This window comes from Poecilia reticulata, chromosome 2, assembly GCF_904066995.2.
Source record: "Poecilia reticulata chromosome 2, P_reticulata-male-v2, whole genome shotgun sequence".
NCBI classification, from domain to species: domain Eukaryota; kingdom Metazoa; phylum Chordata; class Actinopteri; order Cyprinodontiformes; family Poeciliidae; genus Poecilia; species Poecilia reticulata.
This window is the reverse complement of record NC_088831.1, coordinates 16,171,034-16,189,432: the sequence shown is the minus strand read 5'-3', so window position 1 is coordinate 16,189,432 and position 18,399 is coordinate 16,171,034. Positions and strand designations below refer to the sequence as shown.

The following is an 18,399-nucleotide window of genomic DNA, read 5'->3' as shown; positions in this document are numbered from 1 at the left end:
ATCCAGTCATACGGAGGAGGCGAAGGCTGCGGTGGGACATCAGCAAAAGAATGACAGAGCTGAAGTACAGCAAAGTCCGACTCGGTGGTCGGTGTGAGTCCTTCGTGATGATCATAGCAGCTTCGGCATGTTCACACTGAACATCTTGTTAATGTGAAGCAACTAAAGCTTCAGCTAAAAGCAGCAGATAGAGCAAGGAAGGAAAAAACAAACAAAAAGCCCTCTAGGTCACAAACTCTCATAACACAGTCGTCTTTAATGACGTTTACGAGAGCTGAACGATTCCACGTCCGCCATTAGGACCGACCCAGACATTACCACACAGAAATCAGATTCATGAATAAATAAACTCTCTTCCTTGTTGTCTACATGGAGAAGAGCCGCAATGGAGTCGATATAAAGGGTACAGAAATTAGACCTACATATGAATTTAAGGGGGCATATGGGTCAAAAAGAGCTATAAAAAATTATTGCAAAGTAATAATTTTGTTTTTTATGGGTTTTTTTTTACCACACCCTTTGTTTTTATGCTGGTTTACTGCATCAACGTCTGCTTATGTCCAAAAACAGAGCAAAATCTGAAGTTTGTCCTCCAGATTTTAAGACTGCGATATTTTGACTCCAATCATTTCAACCATTCCATTTTTAATAGAAGGACTTTGGTAATTTTTAACAAATGTAGCAGGATTTTTATGGGATGTCGAGAGAAATGCGTTTTTCTGTACTTGTTTTTGTGAATGATGAACATTTTTAACAAGTAAAGAACCACAACTGTGTTTCAGGCTAACCTGAAGGTCAGCAGTGGCTGGAGTCTGAAATGTGTTCATTTCAGCAGAGATTTTCATTATGATTATGACAGACGTGTCAACAATTCAAAGACTAATCCTTTGTTTGCACTATACATGGCTGCACTGCTGTCTGGCTGGACCTAAGGATCAGGACAGAACCAGCAGGGCAAAGGAGCAGAGAACCTCTTCAGCTGGGGCATCACATTCCCACATCTATGTACAAATATAAACATTTTGTTTATAGAAAAAAAAATACAACTGGTATTACACTCTGAAGTTACTCAGTTTTTCCAACCTGTGTAGAATTTTGAGAAAAAAAATAGCTTTTTTTATTATCTCACCATGTGACATATGAGCTTCCAAACAGACCTTTTTGCATCGTCTGTCTTTAGGTCTTATGCATCATCCTGATGAGTCCATAAAGATATTATATTAATGTAATAATATATATTACATTAATACCTTATAATATAAATTATATTAATACCGAAATTAATGACTTCTGTGTTTGCAAATTGTTACGTTAGTATTTGGATTTCCAAAGGTGACATTAGGAGTTTTGGAATCAATCAGGTTTATTTGGAGAAGACATTTCAGAAGTATTTACAGGGAGTCCAACAACTACTGGATATCAAACCAACAAATGTATACCCGCCTAATTTCTGCAGGAAATGACACCGTCCTCCTCCTCGTGTTTTTACAAGTGGCCATAAAAACAGGAACAGCTGCTCTTTATTAAGCGATGTCTCAGTCTGCCACCCAACACTCACACTGTTGAGGCTTTTATGAGTAGAGAGGACACTGCAAACTATTTCAATCAGCTTTAAAAATGCAATTCAGAGTAGTGCTTAAATGGTTAAGATTGTTTTTGTGAAGTTTTTTAGGAAATTGTACCTTAGTTCACTATTGGGATGACACTAAGGCTAAAAACTTGAGGTAGCAAGATGGAACTTCTCTTTCTGGCCAGGACATTTCTCACTTAAAATTGCAGTATTTAAGTCTTATAAAAGAAAAAAAAAATCATTGTTTAATATTTGTTACAACTGTCATTATGTTGCAACAGTATAATTTGTGGAAAATAAAAATCTCCACCACCTCCCTGTGGTGCAGAAATTTCCTGCTCCTAGTCAGAAACAGAGCAAAAAGGAGAGTCTTAGTGCAGTTAATTACACTCATGTACAGTATGTGCTGCTCAAATCCATGCCCTTGCTCTCAGCTGCTTCCTAACAGCAGAGGCTGCTGTAGACACTCAGGCCAGGTGGCATGGCCATGGATGATGGCAGATGAACAGTTTTCCTTGAACGCTGGTTTGTTTCTCTGGCGTTGGTATAGCTGCACCACACGGCATCTCTTGAGCTTGTTCAAAATAGGCTGTGTGAGCAGCACATACACAAGAATGGTTGACAATTCTGGGACACTTCGAGCTCTAATTGGCCGTTTCCATGCATTTCTGCAGATGGTCCACAAGGACGAAGCAGAGAAGCTCAATTTTCCACAGATCATCTGTCAGGACATAGTGACAGGTCTTTTTTTTTTTTTTCTTTTGTAAAAAATATTTACTGCAGCTTTAACAAGAGTTCTTGAAGTTTTCACATGTCTTTCCCATTGCAGCTATATTAATTTTTAAACACCAAGCAAGAAAACAAAGTTCTGCCCAAAAGTGTGTCAAAAACAAGTTGCAGGAAGTCTCAAACTGGGGCTGCAAGACCAGAAAGGTGTCTTGTTGTTGTTCTTCTAGCTCTAGGGGAAAAATAATTCCTCTGTTCTTGTGGAGAACGTACCAGCCTTTAGTTGTCCTGCCAAGCATAGCACAATCCTCAGCCACAGTCTTAGTATCATAAAACATCTGACAAGCTGTTAATAATGAATCTGACTATTAAAGACTATATACATGCAGAAAAATGGTAGCTTAATGTTAGGCGTTTATGTTTGTATGTTCTACACAGAGTGAGAACACAAACAGCCATAAACCTCTGTTACTAATCCAAGAAGTCCAGCATACAACTTAAGTTAAAATGTTGCTCCTTACTGGTTAATTTATCCCATCTGTACTTTCACTGTTCTGTTTGCGTCAGCAGTGGATTGTCTGAGACTGAGACTCGCATTTAAACAGCATGTTCAGTGAGAACAACAGGGATTTAATTTACTATAGTCCAGACCAACAGACCAAACAAGTGAACTTTCTTTCTACCATGATCTGTCCTGCTGAACATTACATAACTTGCACTACATCACTGTTCTAGTGACATGATTTTGCTTTACTCCTTTTAAAGGGATCAGTTTAAGTGGCACATAAATTGGACATAAAACGTTGGAGACGGTACAGTTAAAGACCCATCAGCTTAATTTTACTGTGCATTTTAATATTCTGCCTGTTTTTATGTTGACCTTTGTAAGGGAGACCTTGAGTGTCGAGAAATGCACCTACAAATAAAATTTATTATAATATTATGCTAAAAGGATAAGTGAAGGAGATGAGAAAGAATAAAAAGAGAAAAACATATTCAAGACATTCGTCATCCAAAACCACCAGAAACGGTAGCTTCACCCTAAACACACCCTGGAAAGGCAGACAGCGGAACATGTGACTGGGCCAACGCTGGGCTGTTTTTATCGAAGAAGAGATGAGAAGTGAAACCAGAGAATATAAAGCACAAGGAATGTTTCTGAACACAGAACCTCAATGTTTGTGTGCAGGCGGCCTGGGAGAGGCGACAAAAACACAAACTGGGAAAAGGGGGAGATGTAGATTGGGTGAAAGACCACAACAGTAGAAATGGTCTGGACTCACAGAGAACTGATCCTAATGGGAATTAAGGAAAACGGACAAGAACGTCACAAATCAAAATATTAAGCCTCACAGACAGCAATGGCCTGTACAACACTTTGTCCAGTCCAAAGGGCATCAAAGTGCTTCACATTACTTTCAGCCATTCACACACAGGTCTACATGCTGATGTAGGAAAGCTACTGGATAGTAGCCACAGCTGACCTGGGACAGTCTGACAGAGGAGAGGCTGCCATGCAGCGGCGCCACCTGTTGGGCTCTCTGACCCCCACCAGCGATTCAAATAAAAATAATGCTACTCGTTCTTTCTGAGGTCCCCAACTAAAATAGCAGGAGGTTCACTACCTCCATCACCCAAACAATCTGGGATATAAACAGTTTCAGTCAAAACATATTTTTATATAATTTTTATTTTACATTTAATTAACAAAATATTTGTCTTTTTTTTAGCTACTGATGAGTTATTCAGATGCCTATTAAATCATATTATGCTAAACAGAAGAGTGCAATCACATTAAAGCACTAAGGTCATAAGAGGCAGACTGGCCTTACACCCAGCAGGGGTCAAATTAACCGAATATTTTCTGTCTGACAGGTTTTTTAATGGAAACTGAAAGAAATCTGAAGGAATTTTAACAAGTTGCACAAACCTGACCACTTGGCGCAGATGCGTAGACATTTTCAGCTGTACACTCGGAGAACGTCGCCAAGGCAACAGAAATCAATTAATAAAAAAAAAATTTAAAAAAACAGAATACCAACAATATCTCTGACCTGAACTCTATTCATCCAAGTTGGACAGAAAAGCCTTTAATTAATTTTAATTTAAAATGACGTTTACAATGGCAATTAACTTTAGTTTTGATATATAATTAAGCAAATGCAGTTTAAATCACACTTTATTTAAAACAAGCACTTATGTACATCACAAATATACCTTTTGTCTTTATCAAGGCTGATGCCAATAATATAGATATTAGAAGCTCCGTTACAGTTTATCTTCTGTCCTTTGATCGTCGTTAAGTTGCCTTTGTTCTGATAGTTAAACAATAAATTGTCCCTTCAAAACAAAAGCATCACAACTCAATCAGGAGTTTAACCACAGGTAAAAGTAATTAAGGACAATATAAGCCTTATACCTTCTAAGTTATTAGTAAATCCTTTGCACATTGTAGTAAACATTTTAAAGTGGTGAATGATCCTGTCCAACATGGAGGCCATGTTGGACAACGAGTCTCACCCACTTCATGACATGCTGGCTGGAAACAAGAGCAGCTTCAGCCAGAGACTCGTTTTACCAAAGTGCGACACAGGAAATCATTTCTGCCTGTAGCCATCAGACTGTACAATCTACGAGTCTTTGCGTGTGCATGCTTGTCGTTTTATTTATAGTCATACTTGAATTACATCATCACTCATACATTGTTTTTTGTTCTTTTTTTTAAAACCCAAAATAGTTATTTTTCTTCTCGTTTTACCAATTTAAGAAATGATGCTCCAGGCAGATTACCCTTTTTTTAGTAAGTTGGCTGTAACCCTAAACCTTTGTAGTTTTATTTCAGATATACAAAATTAAAGATGCAGTTGAAAAACTTTACATCTTTACCTGAAAATTTTATTCAAATTCAACGTTAGAAAATCCCAATGATCGGGTCATTGAGAACATATGCATAAAATATAGCAGGAGCTTTAAATGTTCCCATTCCACCAATTCCAAACAGGTAAGTAAGCATCATGCATGTAGTGCTAGTGGACTAACTGTATCACCACAACCCATCTACAAACAGAGCTTTAACTGCGGTGGCAAAAATCAAACAGGAACTCTGTAAACAAAGTTCTGAACAAAACTGGTTTTCAGGAAAACATCGGAGGTGGATCCCAGAATAGGAAGATGGAATTTTCCAAATCCACAAAACAATAAACCAGAGTAAAGCAACAACACACCCACACAAAGTGGCAGAGAAATTCCTTATTCTACTGGGAAGAGGGGTAGACAAGTTCCATTATTATAATGCCGAATAAAAACACCAGCAATGAGGAAAGTTGCACAACGCTACAGAGTAGACAGAAATACTATTTAGTGGAAATGGACAGAAGGAACAGTTGTAAACTGAGGCACAGAGTAAAAACAACAAAAGCTGCACTGCTGGGACCATTCTTTGTGTGTGTGTGTGTGTGTGCATGTGTGTGTGTATGCCAGCTCGGTGGCAGCTGACATTTTAGGAAAGACAGTGTGTAGGCGTGGGGTTGCACTGAGAAAAGGCCACATTATAGCAGAACTCCACAGTGACTTTGTGTGTGTAGGTGTTTGTGTGTAATAGTGGAAATAGTAAGAGGAGGTCAGGGCCCCGTTTCAAATCCTGAAAATCCTAAATAAGTTCTGGGGTAGCTGACCAAACAGCCCAATTGGTCAGTTGATGGATGTTGACATCTTGCTAAACAGCTCAAGACTAATTACAAATTATTCTGACGTCATTTTTAAAAATACCTTCAAAAATTATATATATCTTTACTACAAAACAAGTTTTACTTTTTATTGCGGAACAATTTTTAAGGATTAAATTAGTTGCATTAAAGTTGAGCACACACTGCGTAAACGTGCACCTCTTACTTGGAAGTGGGCGGCTGGTCGGCACGCAGCATCAGCGGTACACACACCGGAACACAACCTGAACAGAGTCTTCATCGCTCTTCACACTCACATTGCTCACTACTTTTGAAACACGCAGCTCCCAGAACCCAGCAACCGTGCTGCCATGCACAGACCGTCCCGTTACCACAGACACACACTCTGCCCCTGCTGGAGCCCATGGTAAGCTGCTCAGGAGACCCTGTAGTGCAGGCCCAGCTGTGGGTCATCAGCTCGTTATAGAGCCGGCCTTCAGACAACGTCTTCTGCACATGCTCAGACTGGGCTTCCTACCTTGTCGCTGTCTATGGTGTTCTGGGACGTCCTGGAGGCGATGGAGATGGTATCTGGTTGGCTGCTGCCGTCTCCCTGACTGTCTCCATCTTCCCCTCCCTCCCTGAATGAGGCCGAACATACAGCAGTGTGAGATGAGGCCATAATATTTACAAACAAAAACTATTTTTGCTTTGCTTCATGGTTAGGTGCAGGGCGCCCAGGTCATCACTTATACCTTAAGTATCTGACAGTAGCTGCATTTTCGTTACAAACGTGTCCAAAACAGTCAATATTACACTAATGTTGAAAAAAGTTTCATAATTACGGTGTTTCCATTAAATAAGAAATAAAATCACACAAGTTTGTTCACATGATAAGTCATTAAAAATCGTGCCACCCATCATCCTCCAACTGCTTTTATGTCATCTTTGTCTTTTCTGCCATTAGTAACATCCTGTTGCTGATTCATATGATGAAAAAAACAGTTTCAATTGGAGTTTTGGAAAATGTATAAATTTTGATATGTCTGAGCACAGCATGCTCTCACCTGACCGGTCCATCCGACTGGTTGGACAGCCAGATGAAGTTAATCCAGTTTCTCACTAGGAAATGTTGCATTTCTGTTCTTTTTGGTCTCATTTGTACTTAAAACAATCTTTTGAATACAAAAACATGTATTCCTTGTCATTCAGGTTGAAACGAAGCTGCTGGCTGACCTCTTAGAGAAGTTCCTGGGCTTAGTCAGTGCAGGCGCTTTAGGCAGATGAAGAGGCTCCTTCAGCGCCCCCTTCAGGTGAGTCATTCTCTCTTGGATCACCTCACGGATGTTTTTTATCCATTCCTGTTTGGCTTCCATGCTGGATGCCTGGAGGAGACATGTTTTCTGTGTCAAACGGTGCATGGTGATGCCTCAAAGCGATACGGCGTTATAATGATTTTGACCTACTTTTAGCACAGTTTTGTTATCAGAAGACGGGGTTCTTCCTGCCCACAGGGCAAATTTACATGGGTCGCCCTCTATGTGCTCGGTCACCCCGAGCTCTGCCGTCTGCAAACAAGACAGAAACAAGAGAGGAGTGAATAAATCAATCAACAGTGGAAGGGCGACCCCTTCAGGTCCAACATAAAACTGCACTCATTGGTCACCAGTAGTCTGTTCTTGTATTGGTACTTGGTTCTTCCCGCCGAGTCTTTGATCTCTTTGCTGAAGACCAACGAGAACTCGAACAGGAAGAGGTGTCGGTCCCGGCCCTTCCGGATCAGTGCGCGCGGGTCCCAAACCTGGAAGCTGTCCTGCAGGATCAGCTCACCCTGAACCTCCAGGTTCTCCTCAAAGCCTGCAGCAGAGGCAGAGGCAGAGCCTGACTGCCAGATCAAATCAGCTACTGTGAGTCTGTTCAGTAGCAGAGCATAAGCAGCCTTACCCTCCAGCATGGCTAAGTGCATGGCATCATTGGCTCTCTTAGGAACGCTGAGCATCACCTCCAAGCCGTCTTTGATCTCCCCTTTACCCTCTTCACAGCAAGACAGCAGCTCCTGCAAGAACGGGACAGTACGGAGGAGCAGAAGAGGATTTCTGCTCCGTCAGTCTGCGTCAGCGGTGAATGTGTGAGGCTGTGCTGCAGCTGCTGCAGATACCTTTAACAGAAGTTGGTACTTTGTGATCCTCTGGACCGGTTTGATGAGGTAGGAGTTGAGTGTGTTTGCCAGCGCACGTCTCTGCTGAATGTCCTGTTTATGCACACAGAGCACCATAAATAGTTTTACAAAGCGGTTTTCCTTCACCCTACCATGTCTGAATGAGCTAAAGTTGGACCAGCTGGATCAGAGGCGCCGACAAATTTCAAGGTTTAACTCAAGGACGAGTTGGAATCTTATTCCAGGTTTTACTCACATCAAAGAAGCTGCCAGCGTGCTCCAGGATGAGCTGACTGGAGTCGGGTTTGTTCTTGCAGTAGTCCACATAGATGTGGAACTTATCAGCCTTATCAGAGAAAAGGGACAGTTTCAATAACGAGGCAAAGCTTCCAACCGAGACAAATACTGGAGGGAGATGTCAGGCCTGAAACACTGGAGTCTCACCCAGGTGACGAAGCAGTGGCCCACGTCCTCCGGCAGCTGCTCGTAGTTCACCAGCTCCTTCAGGAAAATACTGGAACAGAACGAAGATCAGCCATTTCACACCACTGACACTGCAACAAGTCGAAGATGTTTCGACAAAAAAAACAGATGTTATGCTGTGTTTAAGCTCTGTAGTGTTGGACCTTCATGCAAGAGTTTGTTGATTGATCTGAGCCTAGATGTCTAAATGGAGCAGAAAGGACAGAACAGTTCCCTCCAGGAATAACAGAAGTTCCCGGACGTTGTGCAGAGGTATAAAAATCAGAAAACTTCCACCAGAGGGAGAGTTCTTGAACTTTCTGTAAAATCAAACCTCAAAGGTTAATTGGAGAAGAAGAAGAAGAAGAAGAAGAAGAAAAAGAAGGGAGCAGAAAACGTTTTAACTCAAAAAACCCTCCAAAGTCCAAAGCCTGAAGCTCTTGGTGAGTTATGTGCCATCAGAGAGAAAACTTTGATTCTGAAGTCCCATGTGTAGCAGCTCTGCACAGACGCTGTCCAGGCCTTACTTGTTGTGGAAGTCGTAGATCTCCTGCATGTTGCCAAAAATAATCTGCTCCTTGTTAGCGATGCCTGGAGGAATCTCCTCTTCACCGCTGGTCATCTCCCTCAGGTAGGTCTGTCACACACACACACAGGTGAGGCGGCAGGGTGATGACAACAGGTAAGCACCAAGAAGGAAAAACTAACACTTCTCCTCACTTCTAGACAGTCCTGGAGATCCCTGACGTAGGCCTTCTCCGTCTGCAGCAGCTCCGCCATGATGAACCTGAGACAGAGAGCGGTTCAGCATCCCGCCAACAACAGATGCAGCATCAGAGTACACACGTTTAATACAGTCCCTCGTAAAAGTATTCACACCCTGAACTTTTTTTTTTACATTCTTCCACTTTGCAACCGGTTTTCCATGTATTGCATTGCGACTTTATGTAATAGATCAACACAACGTAGAAGGATTGTTTGGCCAGAAAAGAGGAGAAACAGACTTCTGCAGTTATTTATTCTACTTATCTGTAAACTACTTTTAGAAAACCTATCACTTATCTTTTATTTCAATCTCCAAGGTAGAGTAAAATTTGTAGCTGTGATGTGGCATAATGTGAGAAATGTTTAAGGCCATGAAAACTTTTCAAGGCGCCGGGACTGAATCGGCTCACGGTAAGACAGGAAGTGGGTCGATAAAAGGCCGACTCACGAGGAACCATCTGTTTATCTGTGAATGAACAGATGATTAAGAGCAGAGAACTGAACTCACTCTTTCTTCCTGGCCGACTTTCTCTTCTCCTCGTCGACCTCGTGGTTTGGATCGCGGAGTTTGACCTCGGGGTCGTCGGTCAAACTCGCAGGCATGATGTCCAGCTCCAGGTCCTTGTTCTCCTGCACGTGGAAACGTTTTCTCACTACTTGAAGCCATTTCCAATCTTTCTCTGTGAAACGTGAGCAGCCGTCTGATCGCTCACCTCGGAGCTGATGCCCAGGCTCCTCTCCAGGCTCTCCTGGTACTTGGCCATGCGGAGGGAGAAGTCTCGGTACCTGCGGTCCACCGTGCTGACCCAGCGCTTCAGCTCCGACACGTGGGCGTGGCCTTTCTCCACCAGGTTGTCCGCCAGCTGGATCAGAAGCTTCACCTTTTCCTTGGTTTGCTGAGGGTTGAAGGGACACCAACATTCTGGTGAGCGTAACTAATTGAGTCCAAGTTTGGCACCTACTTGCACTGCTGCTGTGAAGCAGCTGATGCCCAACTTGGACTTGAGCCATTTATTTGGAGGTTTACAGAGTGGGATTGCAAACTCTACGGCGTCTTACATGTTTATTTGGGAGCAGAAATGTCTCAAATCACACTTCATGAACTCAGAACCAGAATCGGCTCGCATGTTTTGTGAAAGGGAAGTCTTCTTGTGTTTTCCCTTCCTGTGAAGTGCACCGTTTACCTTAGCAGAAAGTCTGAAGTGATGGTAGTCATTGAGCAGCTGCTGGGTTTCCTCACTGCTGGCTCCAGGTGATGTGTGTGTAGCGAGGTAAACATCTCCTGTCTCTTGGATCCAGTCCAGAGCCTGGGAGCAAACAAGACAAGCACAGCATGAAGCCTGAACTAAATTGGCTTTTTTTTTTTTTTTTTTTTACAGTGCAAACATAACCTGGTGACAGAACAGCAACAAAGCACAGTGGCTGATTTTTACACTTATGCTCAGGTAGATAAGATCAGCTTCTCATGTAAGATGACTGATCTCCAAAAATGAAGGAAATCTGGCCGGTTTATTGGTGCACCCGTATAATTTACTTTTAATAAAATCCCAAGTGGCATCCCTATTGGTGCCTCAGATAATACGTTTTAAATGAATGTAACTGCAGAATTAATAATTCACTCCTTTCATTTCTCCTATTAATCCAGGGAGAACTTAATCAAACCTTTTTCATCCCCTGGGGTATAAATATGACCTGACACACAAGCACAATGTTTTTAATCACTGGCTGCTGATTTAAAACTTTAAAACTCCGTTAATGAGCAACAGCAAACTTTCCTCTTTTTTTTTTTTTCCTAACGAAGAACCCAAATTCAGACGTTCTGACCTGTTTAGCGCTGCGTTCAAACACCAGGTACTGCTGACACTGGTCCAGCCTTCGTTTCTTCAACGTCCAGAAGTGCAGAACCCGGTTTTCCCTCTGCAGCAGCTCGTTCAGAATGGCTGCACACAAAAACACGCCGACCATGACAAATCTCGACACTTTTTTAAGTCTTACCTGAAAGAAGAGAGGTGTCCTTCTGCCGCTCCGCCAGCAGAGGGCCCTGTGGCACAGCAGCAGAGCTCACCTTTGACCTGCTGCTCAGGTCCTCTAGCATGGCCTGCTGCTCCAGGTGTGCTCACATTGTTTCTGTGGATGTATTTGAGGAAGACCTCAGCATTCCTCCGAGCCAGCGTGCACGCCTGAAACACACCAGTAAATATCCACAGGATTCGTTCTGCACCAGAACCTCTGCAGGAGGAACTCGGGGATACACACTTGAAACCGAGAAATTACATATACTAAATTTAAAAAAAAAACATGCTTACACATTTTATTCTTACTTTCTGAAGTTAAATCATATCAAATATTTCTTGTTTTAGCTCAGTTAGAATGACCAAAATTGTTAATATTTGCTAAATTCCAAAAACCTTTTTTTCTTACATTTTTTTGTAACTTTCCTTGAATTCAGAAGTTTCCATCTACGTGGTCAGTTATCAGTGATAATTGTCTTTTAAAATGTTTGACTAGTGTCAGACCTTTTGCGCTTCCTTCCACAAACCTTCTCATGGTAGTTTGCTGGAGTTCTGGTCCATTCTGGTCCATCACACAGATTGGGGGCTGTGTGATGGCCACACCAAAACATTGACTTGGTTGGCCTTAAGCCACTTTGTAACCACTCTGGCTGTGAGTTTAGGGTTATTGTCAATCTGTGCCCAAGCTTCAACTTGCCAGCTTATGCCTTCAGACGTTGATTCAATATTTCCACATTGTGCGCTTTCCTCATGGTCCCATGTACTTTATGTTTCCATCTGCATCAAAACAGCCCAACAACACGATGCTGCCACTACTATACTTGACCGTTTGGATGGTACAACCGTCACCGGTTTTTTTCTTTTTCCAAATGTAGAGTTGGTAATTATGGCCAAACAGTTACACTGCAGTTTCATCAGACCACAGGACATGTGTCCAAAAATAAAGATCTTTGTCCCTGTGCATCTACAAACTGCAATCTGCACTTTTTGGACCAAAAGATGTTCATCTCTGGCATACAGAACCCGTCTCCTTCCTGAGCGGTGTGATGATTGGACGTTACCGGCATGTCTACATTTGTGTATGATTGTGTTAACACATGGATATGGCACCTTCTAGCATCGGTAAACCAAACTTTGCATCTGCACAATTCTCTTCCTGATATCTTGGCTGATTTTTTTTTCTGACCTTCCCGTCGTGTCAAACAAAAAAAAGGCAGTGTGTTTCAGATGTCGCCTTAAAATACACCTGTAGGTGTGAGTCCAATTAAATCAGATGTGTCATTTAACAAGTCAGAAGTTTGTGGAAGGAACTCCAAAATGTTTGACCTAAGTCATATAGTTTAAAAGACAGTTATCTCTGATACTGACCACATGAATTTGAAGAATGTTGCAATAAAATCTCCCTACATTTTTTTGGGGGGGGGGAATTTAGCAAATAGAAATATTTTTTGTCATTCTAACTAACAAGGGAAAAAAAAACAATGTAACTTTGGTCTGATTTAACTCCAGACAGAAAAATGTGTGTGTCTTTTCATCCTGTGTATGTAAATATCTGGTATGAACTGTATCTCTAGATGCTGCGGGAGCTGAGCAGACTGATGTGTTCTTCACCTTCAGAAAGGCTTCCTTCTGCTCCAGGTGTTTGCTGATCAGGGGCAGCAGGTGCTCACTCTCTACTGAACTCCCGAGTTTTTCGTGGCTGCCACACCAGTCTTCGTCCCGCCGGTACTCCTGCTCGAGGCTCTCTAGCACACTGCACACCTACGGGGATCCAGAGTAGCAGTTTGAAACAGCACCGAAAGAACACACACATATGCACTGTTGTGAGTGTGTGAAGGTCTGCAGCTCGCCTGCTCTGATGTTTTGTAGAAGGCCACGGAGGCGTTGACCAGCTTCAGGCGGTCCTCCATCTTCAGCATCAGCTGCTGCCAGTGGACAGCCACCTTCTCGGCACAGCTTCGGATCGCCTCGGGATCATAGTGACCCGCCTGCAGCATCATCTGGGATGGAAGGGAAAAAAATCATTTGGAACTCGTCACTTAAAATTATGCGGCATGTATTATAGATGGCACCACTTCCTCACACTTTTCCTAATAATGGACCAACCTCAGCCTTCTGCTGCACCTGCAGCGCACTCTGATGAGTCTTTTGGAGGGAAGTGGCGTGAAAGAGAGACTGGAGGAGAGAAGATCTGCTCTCAGTCAGGTTGCAATGCACCTTCATACACATCATCATAAGCATTTTAATCACATAATAATTATGGTTTACATCAAACATCATGGACTGAGAAAAAAAACAAACTCTAAATATCTTTTCCATTGCTGTTGAAGGATTCTCCAGGACTAAAAAAACTAAATCTGTGTTTTCATGCAGATGGTGGTGAGTTTAAGAACATTCCAAATAACATGAAAAACGGTTTGCTTTGTTTCATTTTATAAACTTTTAATTATTGGAGAACATGTGGGATGTTACTGTTAACACGCGTTTCGGTTCAGCACCACCTTGTCTCCATGGCGAGTTTGCATTGATGTACTAAGTAATTAGCCGGTCGTATTACATCAGTCTGATGGAGAACGCACAGCTTCAATGGCTCTGATGGTAAACACAAATATAGGGCTTAAAAAAAAGTTACACCAGTGGGTTGTATTCAACCACCTAGTATGCCTGCTCTTAGTATGGAACGTATCTCAAAAAGTTTTATGGAAAACTTTCATATTTGTAGATTTTTTGCTAAAATATCTGAAAAGAGCTGGGAAGCTGAAATACCAGCTAGCTGACACGCTATTGGCCGTTAGCAAAGCAGGTTAGCAGCCATTCCTTTTCCTTTGGGCTGATTGGCTAAAGCCCCAGGAACAGAGATAAGAATGACCGTAGAAGTTAGTGCCAACACAACATGTCTGTCCATTGTGAGTATTAAAGTATGTGTTCTTTGAACTATTAAAACAGGCAGCTTTTTAAAAGGCTCTCAAGGATTCATGGGTTTTAGCTGTTTGGGTGGCTGTGGAGTCCTCTGTAAACATTGAGTAAAAGGACGATGCGACTGCTACTAATCTGTTTTTGAATTTTTTCAGATGTGTTGTCTTTTGTGCTCTTTTTCTTCATCTACTTCATGTTGTCAGAAAGGTTCTATTTAGATAATTTCTTGACTCTTAAGGTCTGGCAGTAATTTGGCTTTGGTGTGGCTATGGAAATTGAACACAGCTTTCCAAACACTGCGGTTAATCTCAGCTCATTCATGATTTCTGTAAAGAAAGGGCAATTTCTTACTTCCCCATAGAGCATGGTTCGTTTGGATAACCAAAATTTGAAAAGTGCATCTTGTTTTACACAAGTTATCTTTGTGTGGAGTCAGAATATTTCACATCAATGTTTGTTGATCTGAATGACTGAAGTGTAAAAAAACTGAAGAACAAACATTTTTACAATCACATAAATATACTGCATCTGTGTGTGTGTTTGTGTGAAAGACCAAAGGACTGTTATCTCTCTGACGGCTTACAGACACACATCTTGGTACTTCAACACACAGTGGATTGGATATGAAGGATATGAATGGTCCGTGTGTGTGTGTGTGTGTGTGTGTGTGTGTGTGTGTGTGTGTGTGTGTGTGTGTGTGCGTGTGTGTGTGTGTGTGTGTGTGTGTGTGAGAGAGAGACTGAGCATCTGTTATTCCTCAAGATCAATGCAGAATTAAATAATTATTGAGGCAAGCCTGGTTCAAACATAGATCACAATGTGTGTGTGTGTGTGTGTGTGTGTGTGTGTGTGTGTGTGTGTGTGTGTGTGTGTGTGTGTGTGTGTGTGGGGTGGGGGGGAGGTGCGTGTGTGTATGGTTGTTTTCCTATATCTATTGCAAAGGGGACAGGACGACCGATCCTGCACTGAGAGGCGACATTCCCTCTGAGAGTGAGCTAGTTACTGGTTAAGGTTCAGATCAGATGTTCAGTCAGGAAATGAAAGTAGAAGAGAATAAAGAATCTATTGTGATCAGGAAGGTTCCCCACAAACAGAGCAATCAGGGATGTGTGTGTGCCTCATCTGCTACTATTCAGTCCAATACACATTGAAATAATTACTGCCCAAGGAGAATGGACCCGCTTTGAGCAACTGTAATTAGGATCTGTGTGCGTGTGTGTACCTCTATAGCCATCTGGAACTGTTCATGCTCCCTCTGCAGCTGTTCGGCTTCAGACAGAGAGCTGGCGTTCACCATGCTGGCATTCAACATGGACTCACCGTTACGGATCCAACCCAGTACCTGCGGGGCCACGAAGACACAGCGACAGCATTTTACATCGTGTTACAACATGTTACAGTATGTTACACTATGCTGTATCAAGATATACCGCGTTAATCAACCAATCAAATTTTATTCAGCAACAAGGCGTGATTTCAAATGATGGCTGATTTGCAGGGTTTTGCTGAACTGCACCACCAGTCATCTGAATGAGCTTGTGTCGAAGCAGGGGACCATCTGAGACACGCAGGTCGGTGTGCTTTGAGGACCAGGGTTGGGAAACACTGTGTTACAGTATGTTACAGCATTGAACATTGCCTAAAGTGCACAAAGCTCTTTGCTGAAGTTAAATTCCTGATCTGTCTCTCCGTCTCCTGCTCCATCCTGTTATGACTCATTAGCAAGCCACCTTTATTTGGTCATAACAAATGAGAAGAATTATTATAGACTGGATGTGGAGTTAAAAGGCAATCACAGAAACAAGCTGACTGCTCTGGACAGAGCTGAACAACTGATGAGTAGAAATGTTCTCTTTATGCAGCATACACACATATTTCAATCCACCTGGGAGAAAATGTTTGAATTCTATTCAGAGTTCAAATGTTTTGACATGACATTGAAATTGTTACTTTCCACCCTCTTGTGGCCAATGTGAGTATAACACAAACACCTAGTCCCGATTTAGTAAAGCAGAGGCTGAGTGTATGATCCAGTGAACTCTCCTACAGTGTTTGCAGCTGTTTTGCTCTTATTTGTTGTTGTATTTGTTTTTCTCCAGCCACAAACACAGCAGAAGCCAAATATTTTTTTCCATTACCAGAGAACTCTGAGGCCCGGCCTGGCAAAGCGTTCATCAAGCCTTTAATAACAGCATCTAACTGGAGGAACCGGGTCATCATGGTGTCTCCAACCAAGATGTGATGCTACAGACTGCAAAAGTATATGAAGATTTCTGTAAAATACTCTGTACTATCTTGTTGTTAGTATTATTTGTTATTGTCCGTCTCTGCGCTGTTGGAAAAACCATCGGACAGCCTGGGCTCCTTGGCCGGCGTGGGCCCACCAGAACAAAGCGGTCCTTCAGTAGAACATGTGCGGTGGGGACGTCAGCCCGACTGCACATTGTCATGCTGGAAAACCCAACCAGGTTCCATCTTCAATGCCGTCACTGATAGAAGGAGGTTTAGGTCTTTAATCCATTCGACCAAAACTGCCCTTCTTTGATTTGTTCTCTTTTAAAGAACAAATCATGAAGATCTCCAAAAGATAAACATGCTTCTTTCTGAACAGAAAACAAAACAATTGCATGTGGTTTACTGAACGTCAGATCTCTCTCCTCAACGACTTTGCTGGTTAATGACTTAATCTGTGGTAATCAGATTGATTTATTCTGTCTCACAGAAACCTGGCTGCAGCAGGATTATGTTACAGTAAATGACAAAAAGTATATATATTCATATATGTATGTGAATCATCTGTTTAAATGTCTTTAAAATCTGTATTTAAAAAATAAAAATATGAATTGTACATAGAGTTCAGGCGATTTACTTGGACAGAGAAGAAATCATCAGACACGTTTTAATGAAAGAGAGGATGAAGTCCACTTCTCTCCCACCTGCTTCTTGTTACTATTTGTTTTTTGGAAGAGCAAAACAATTCCCCACCGGTTTTCAGCAGATTGTATTGTTTTTAACACAATAGTTTTATCTTTGAGAATACACAGCTAATTCCCTGGCTGTTGATCTACATAAATACTCATAACAATGTTAGCTTTGGTCTAAATGATCCATAATCTCTCATTTAAATGCTGCTGAACTCGGTTAGTGCAGAGAGACTCCGACTCACTTTAACAAGTCTGTTTTTTATTTTCAATGCAGGACTGCAGAGGCCCACGGTGCAGATTGCAGGGAGGTCATGTGAGGACACTGAGGCGTCTGTATCTGTGTGTTCATCAGGAGCCACGCTGGACCTCTGCTACTGTAAGGCTGATGTGTTGGAACTTTGCAGCAAATCCGTGAAGGGTTTCACAGAACAGATCAGAAGAAGGCAGCACAGATGAGCGTTATTAGCTTGTCGCCTTAAAGCTCATCTATTATTCAGCTGCTTCCATCTGCAGCAGCAGTGAGCTTCCTGTCTGCACACAGCGTGTTCCCATCTGCACATGAAACATCTTAGCTGTACTGGGAGGAAGGTGAGGGGGGTGTTGTTCTTGTCATTTTTCCAACACGAAGGAGCCTGAGATTTTCAGCTAATAACAAAATCCATCCCAACTCTCTCCACTGGAGCGCCGCTTTATTTCCTTTTTAGGATTTTCTTTTCTCTGGCTTGGGATCGGAGCAAAACCCAGATATTGTAAACAAGGATCTGCAAAAATGTCGGCAGCTGGTACGCACCAACTGAAGGGAGGAAAATAAAGGTGTTCACCTGTTTAACCTCAGCCTGTAGGTGGCGTAGCTGCAAGGTCTGCTCCAGCCGCGTGTGTGTATGCTGCGTGCTGATGTCGACTTCCTGCTGCTTCTCGTGGAGGAACTCCAGCAGCTCCTGGACCTGAGAGGCCAGGTCCATGTCCTTCTCTCCTGTCAACTCAATCCCTGAACAAAACACGCAAATTCAGAGGTGACCGACGACGACGGCAGGAGATCTGATCGAATGTGTTGTTTCTACAGCTAGAAGACAAAGGCAGAATTAGCAACTGAAATCTCTTTGTAGCTCAGCTGCAGTTTGCCAAGTTGGCTCTGACTAAACCAGGTGACCTCAAAGTGGATTCTTGCAGACCAAGCTAAAATAAAGTAATAGTTGTGTAA

At 42.3% G+C, this 18,399-nt stretch overlaps 1 protein-coding gene across 2 annotated transcripts in view; it reads right to left on the bottom strand.

Annotated features, from left to right (window-relative positions):
• kalrna (kalirin RhoGEF kinase a) overlaps positions 1 to 18,399 on the bottom strand; it is a 151,153-nt gene that overhangs the window by 59,986 nt on the left and 72,768 nt on the right. For both annotated transcript variants that reach the window (XM_081598517.1, XM_008438392.3), the window contains exons 19-38: positions 18,020 to 18,186; positions 15,497 to 15,616; positions 13,465 to 13,533; positions 13,209 to 13,358; positions 12,970 to 13,119; positions 11,412 to 11,526; positions 11,171 to 11,286; positions 10,531 to 10,653; positions 10,060 to 10,242; positions 9,855 to 9,976; positions 9,302 to 9,368; positions 9,109 to 9,218; positions 8,564 to 8,633; positions 8,376 to 8,465; positions 8,120 to 8,212; positions 7,906 to 8,017; positions 7,628 to 7,818; positions 7,428 to 7,529; positions 7,198 to 7,346; positions 6,500 to 6,602 (exon numbers count right to left, since the gene is read on the bottom strand). In XM_081598517.1, the coding sequence (XP_081454643.1) occupies positions 6,500 to 6,602; positions 7,198 to 7,346; positions 7,428 to 7,529; positions 7,628 to 7,818; positions 7,906 to 8,017; positions 8,120 to 8,212; positions 8,376 to 8,465; positions 8,564 to 8,633; positions 9,109 to 9,218; positions 9,302 to 9,368; positions 9,855 to 9,976; positions 10,060 to 10,242; positions 10,531 to 10,653; positions 11,171 to 11,286; positions 11,412 to 11,526; positions 12,970 to 13,119; positions 13,209 to 13,358; positions 13,465 to 13,533; positions 15,497 to 15,616; positions 18,020 to 18,186 (2,402 nt within the window). The remainder of the gene's footprint in view (positions 1 to 6,499; positions 6,603 to 7,197; positions 7,347 to 7,427; positions 7,530 to 7,627; positions 7,819 to 7,905; positions 8,018 to 8,119; positions 8,213 to 8,375; positions 8,466 to 8,563; positions 8,634 to 9,108; positions 9,219 to 9,301; positions 9,369 to 9,854; positions 9,977 to 10,059; positions 10,243 to 10,530; positions 10,654 to 11,170; positions 11,287 to 11,411; positions 11,527 to 12,969; positions 13,120 to 13,208; positions 13,359 to 13,464; positions 13,534 to 15,496; positions 15,617 to 18,019; positions 18,187 to 18,399) is intronic.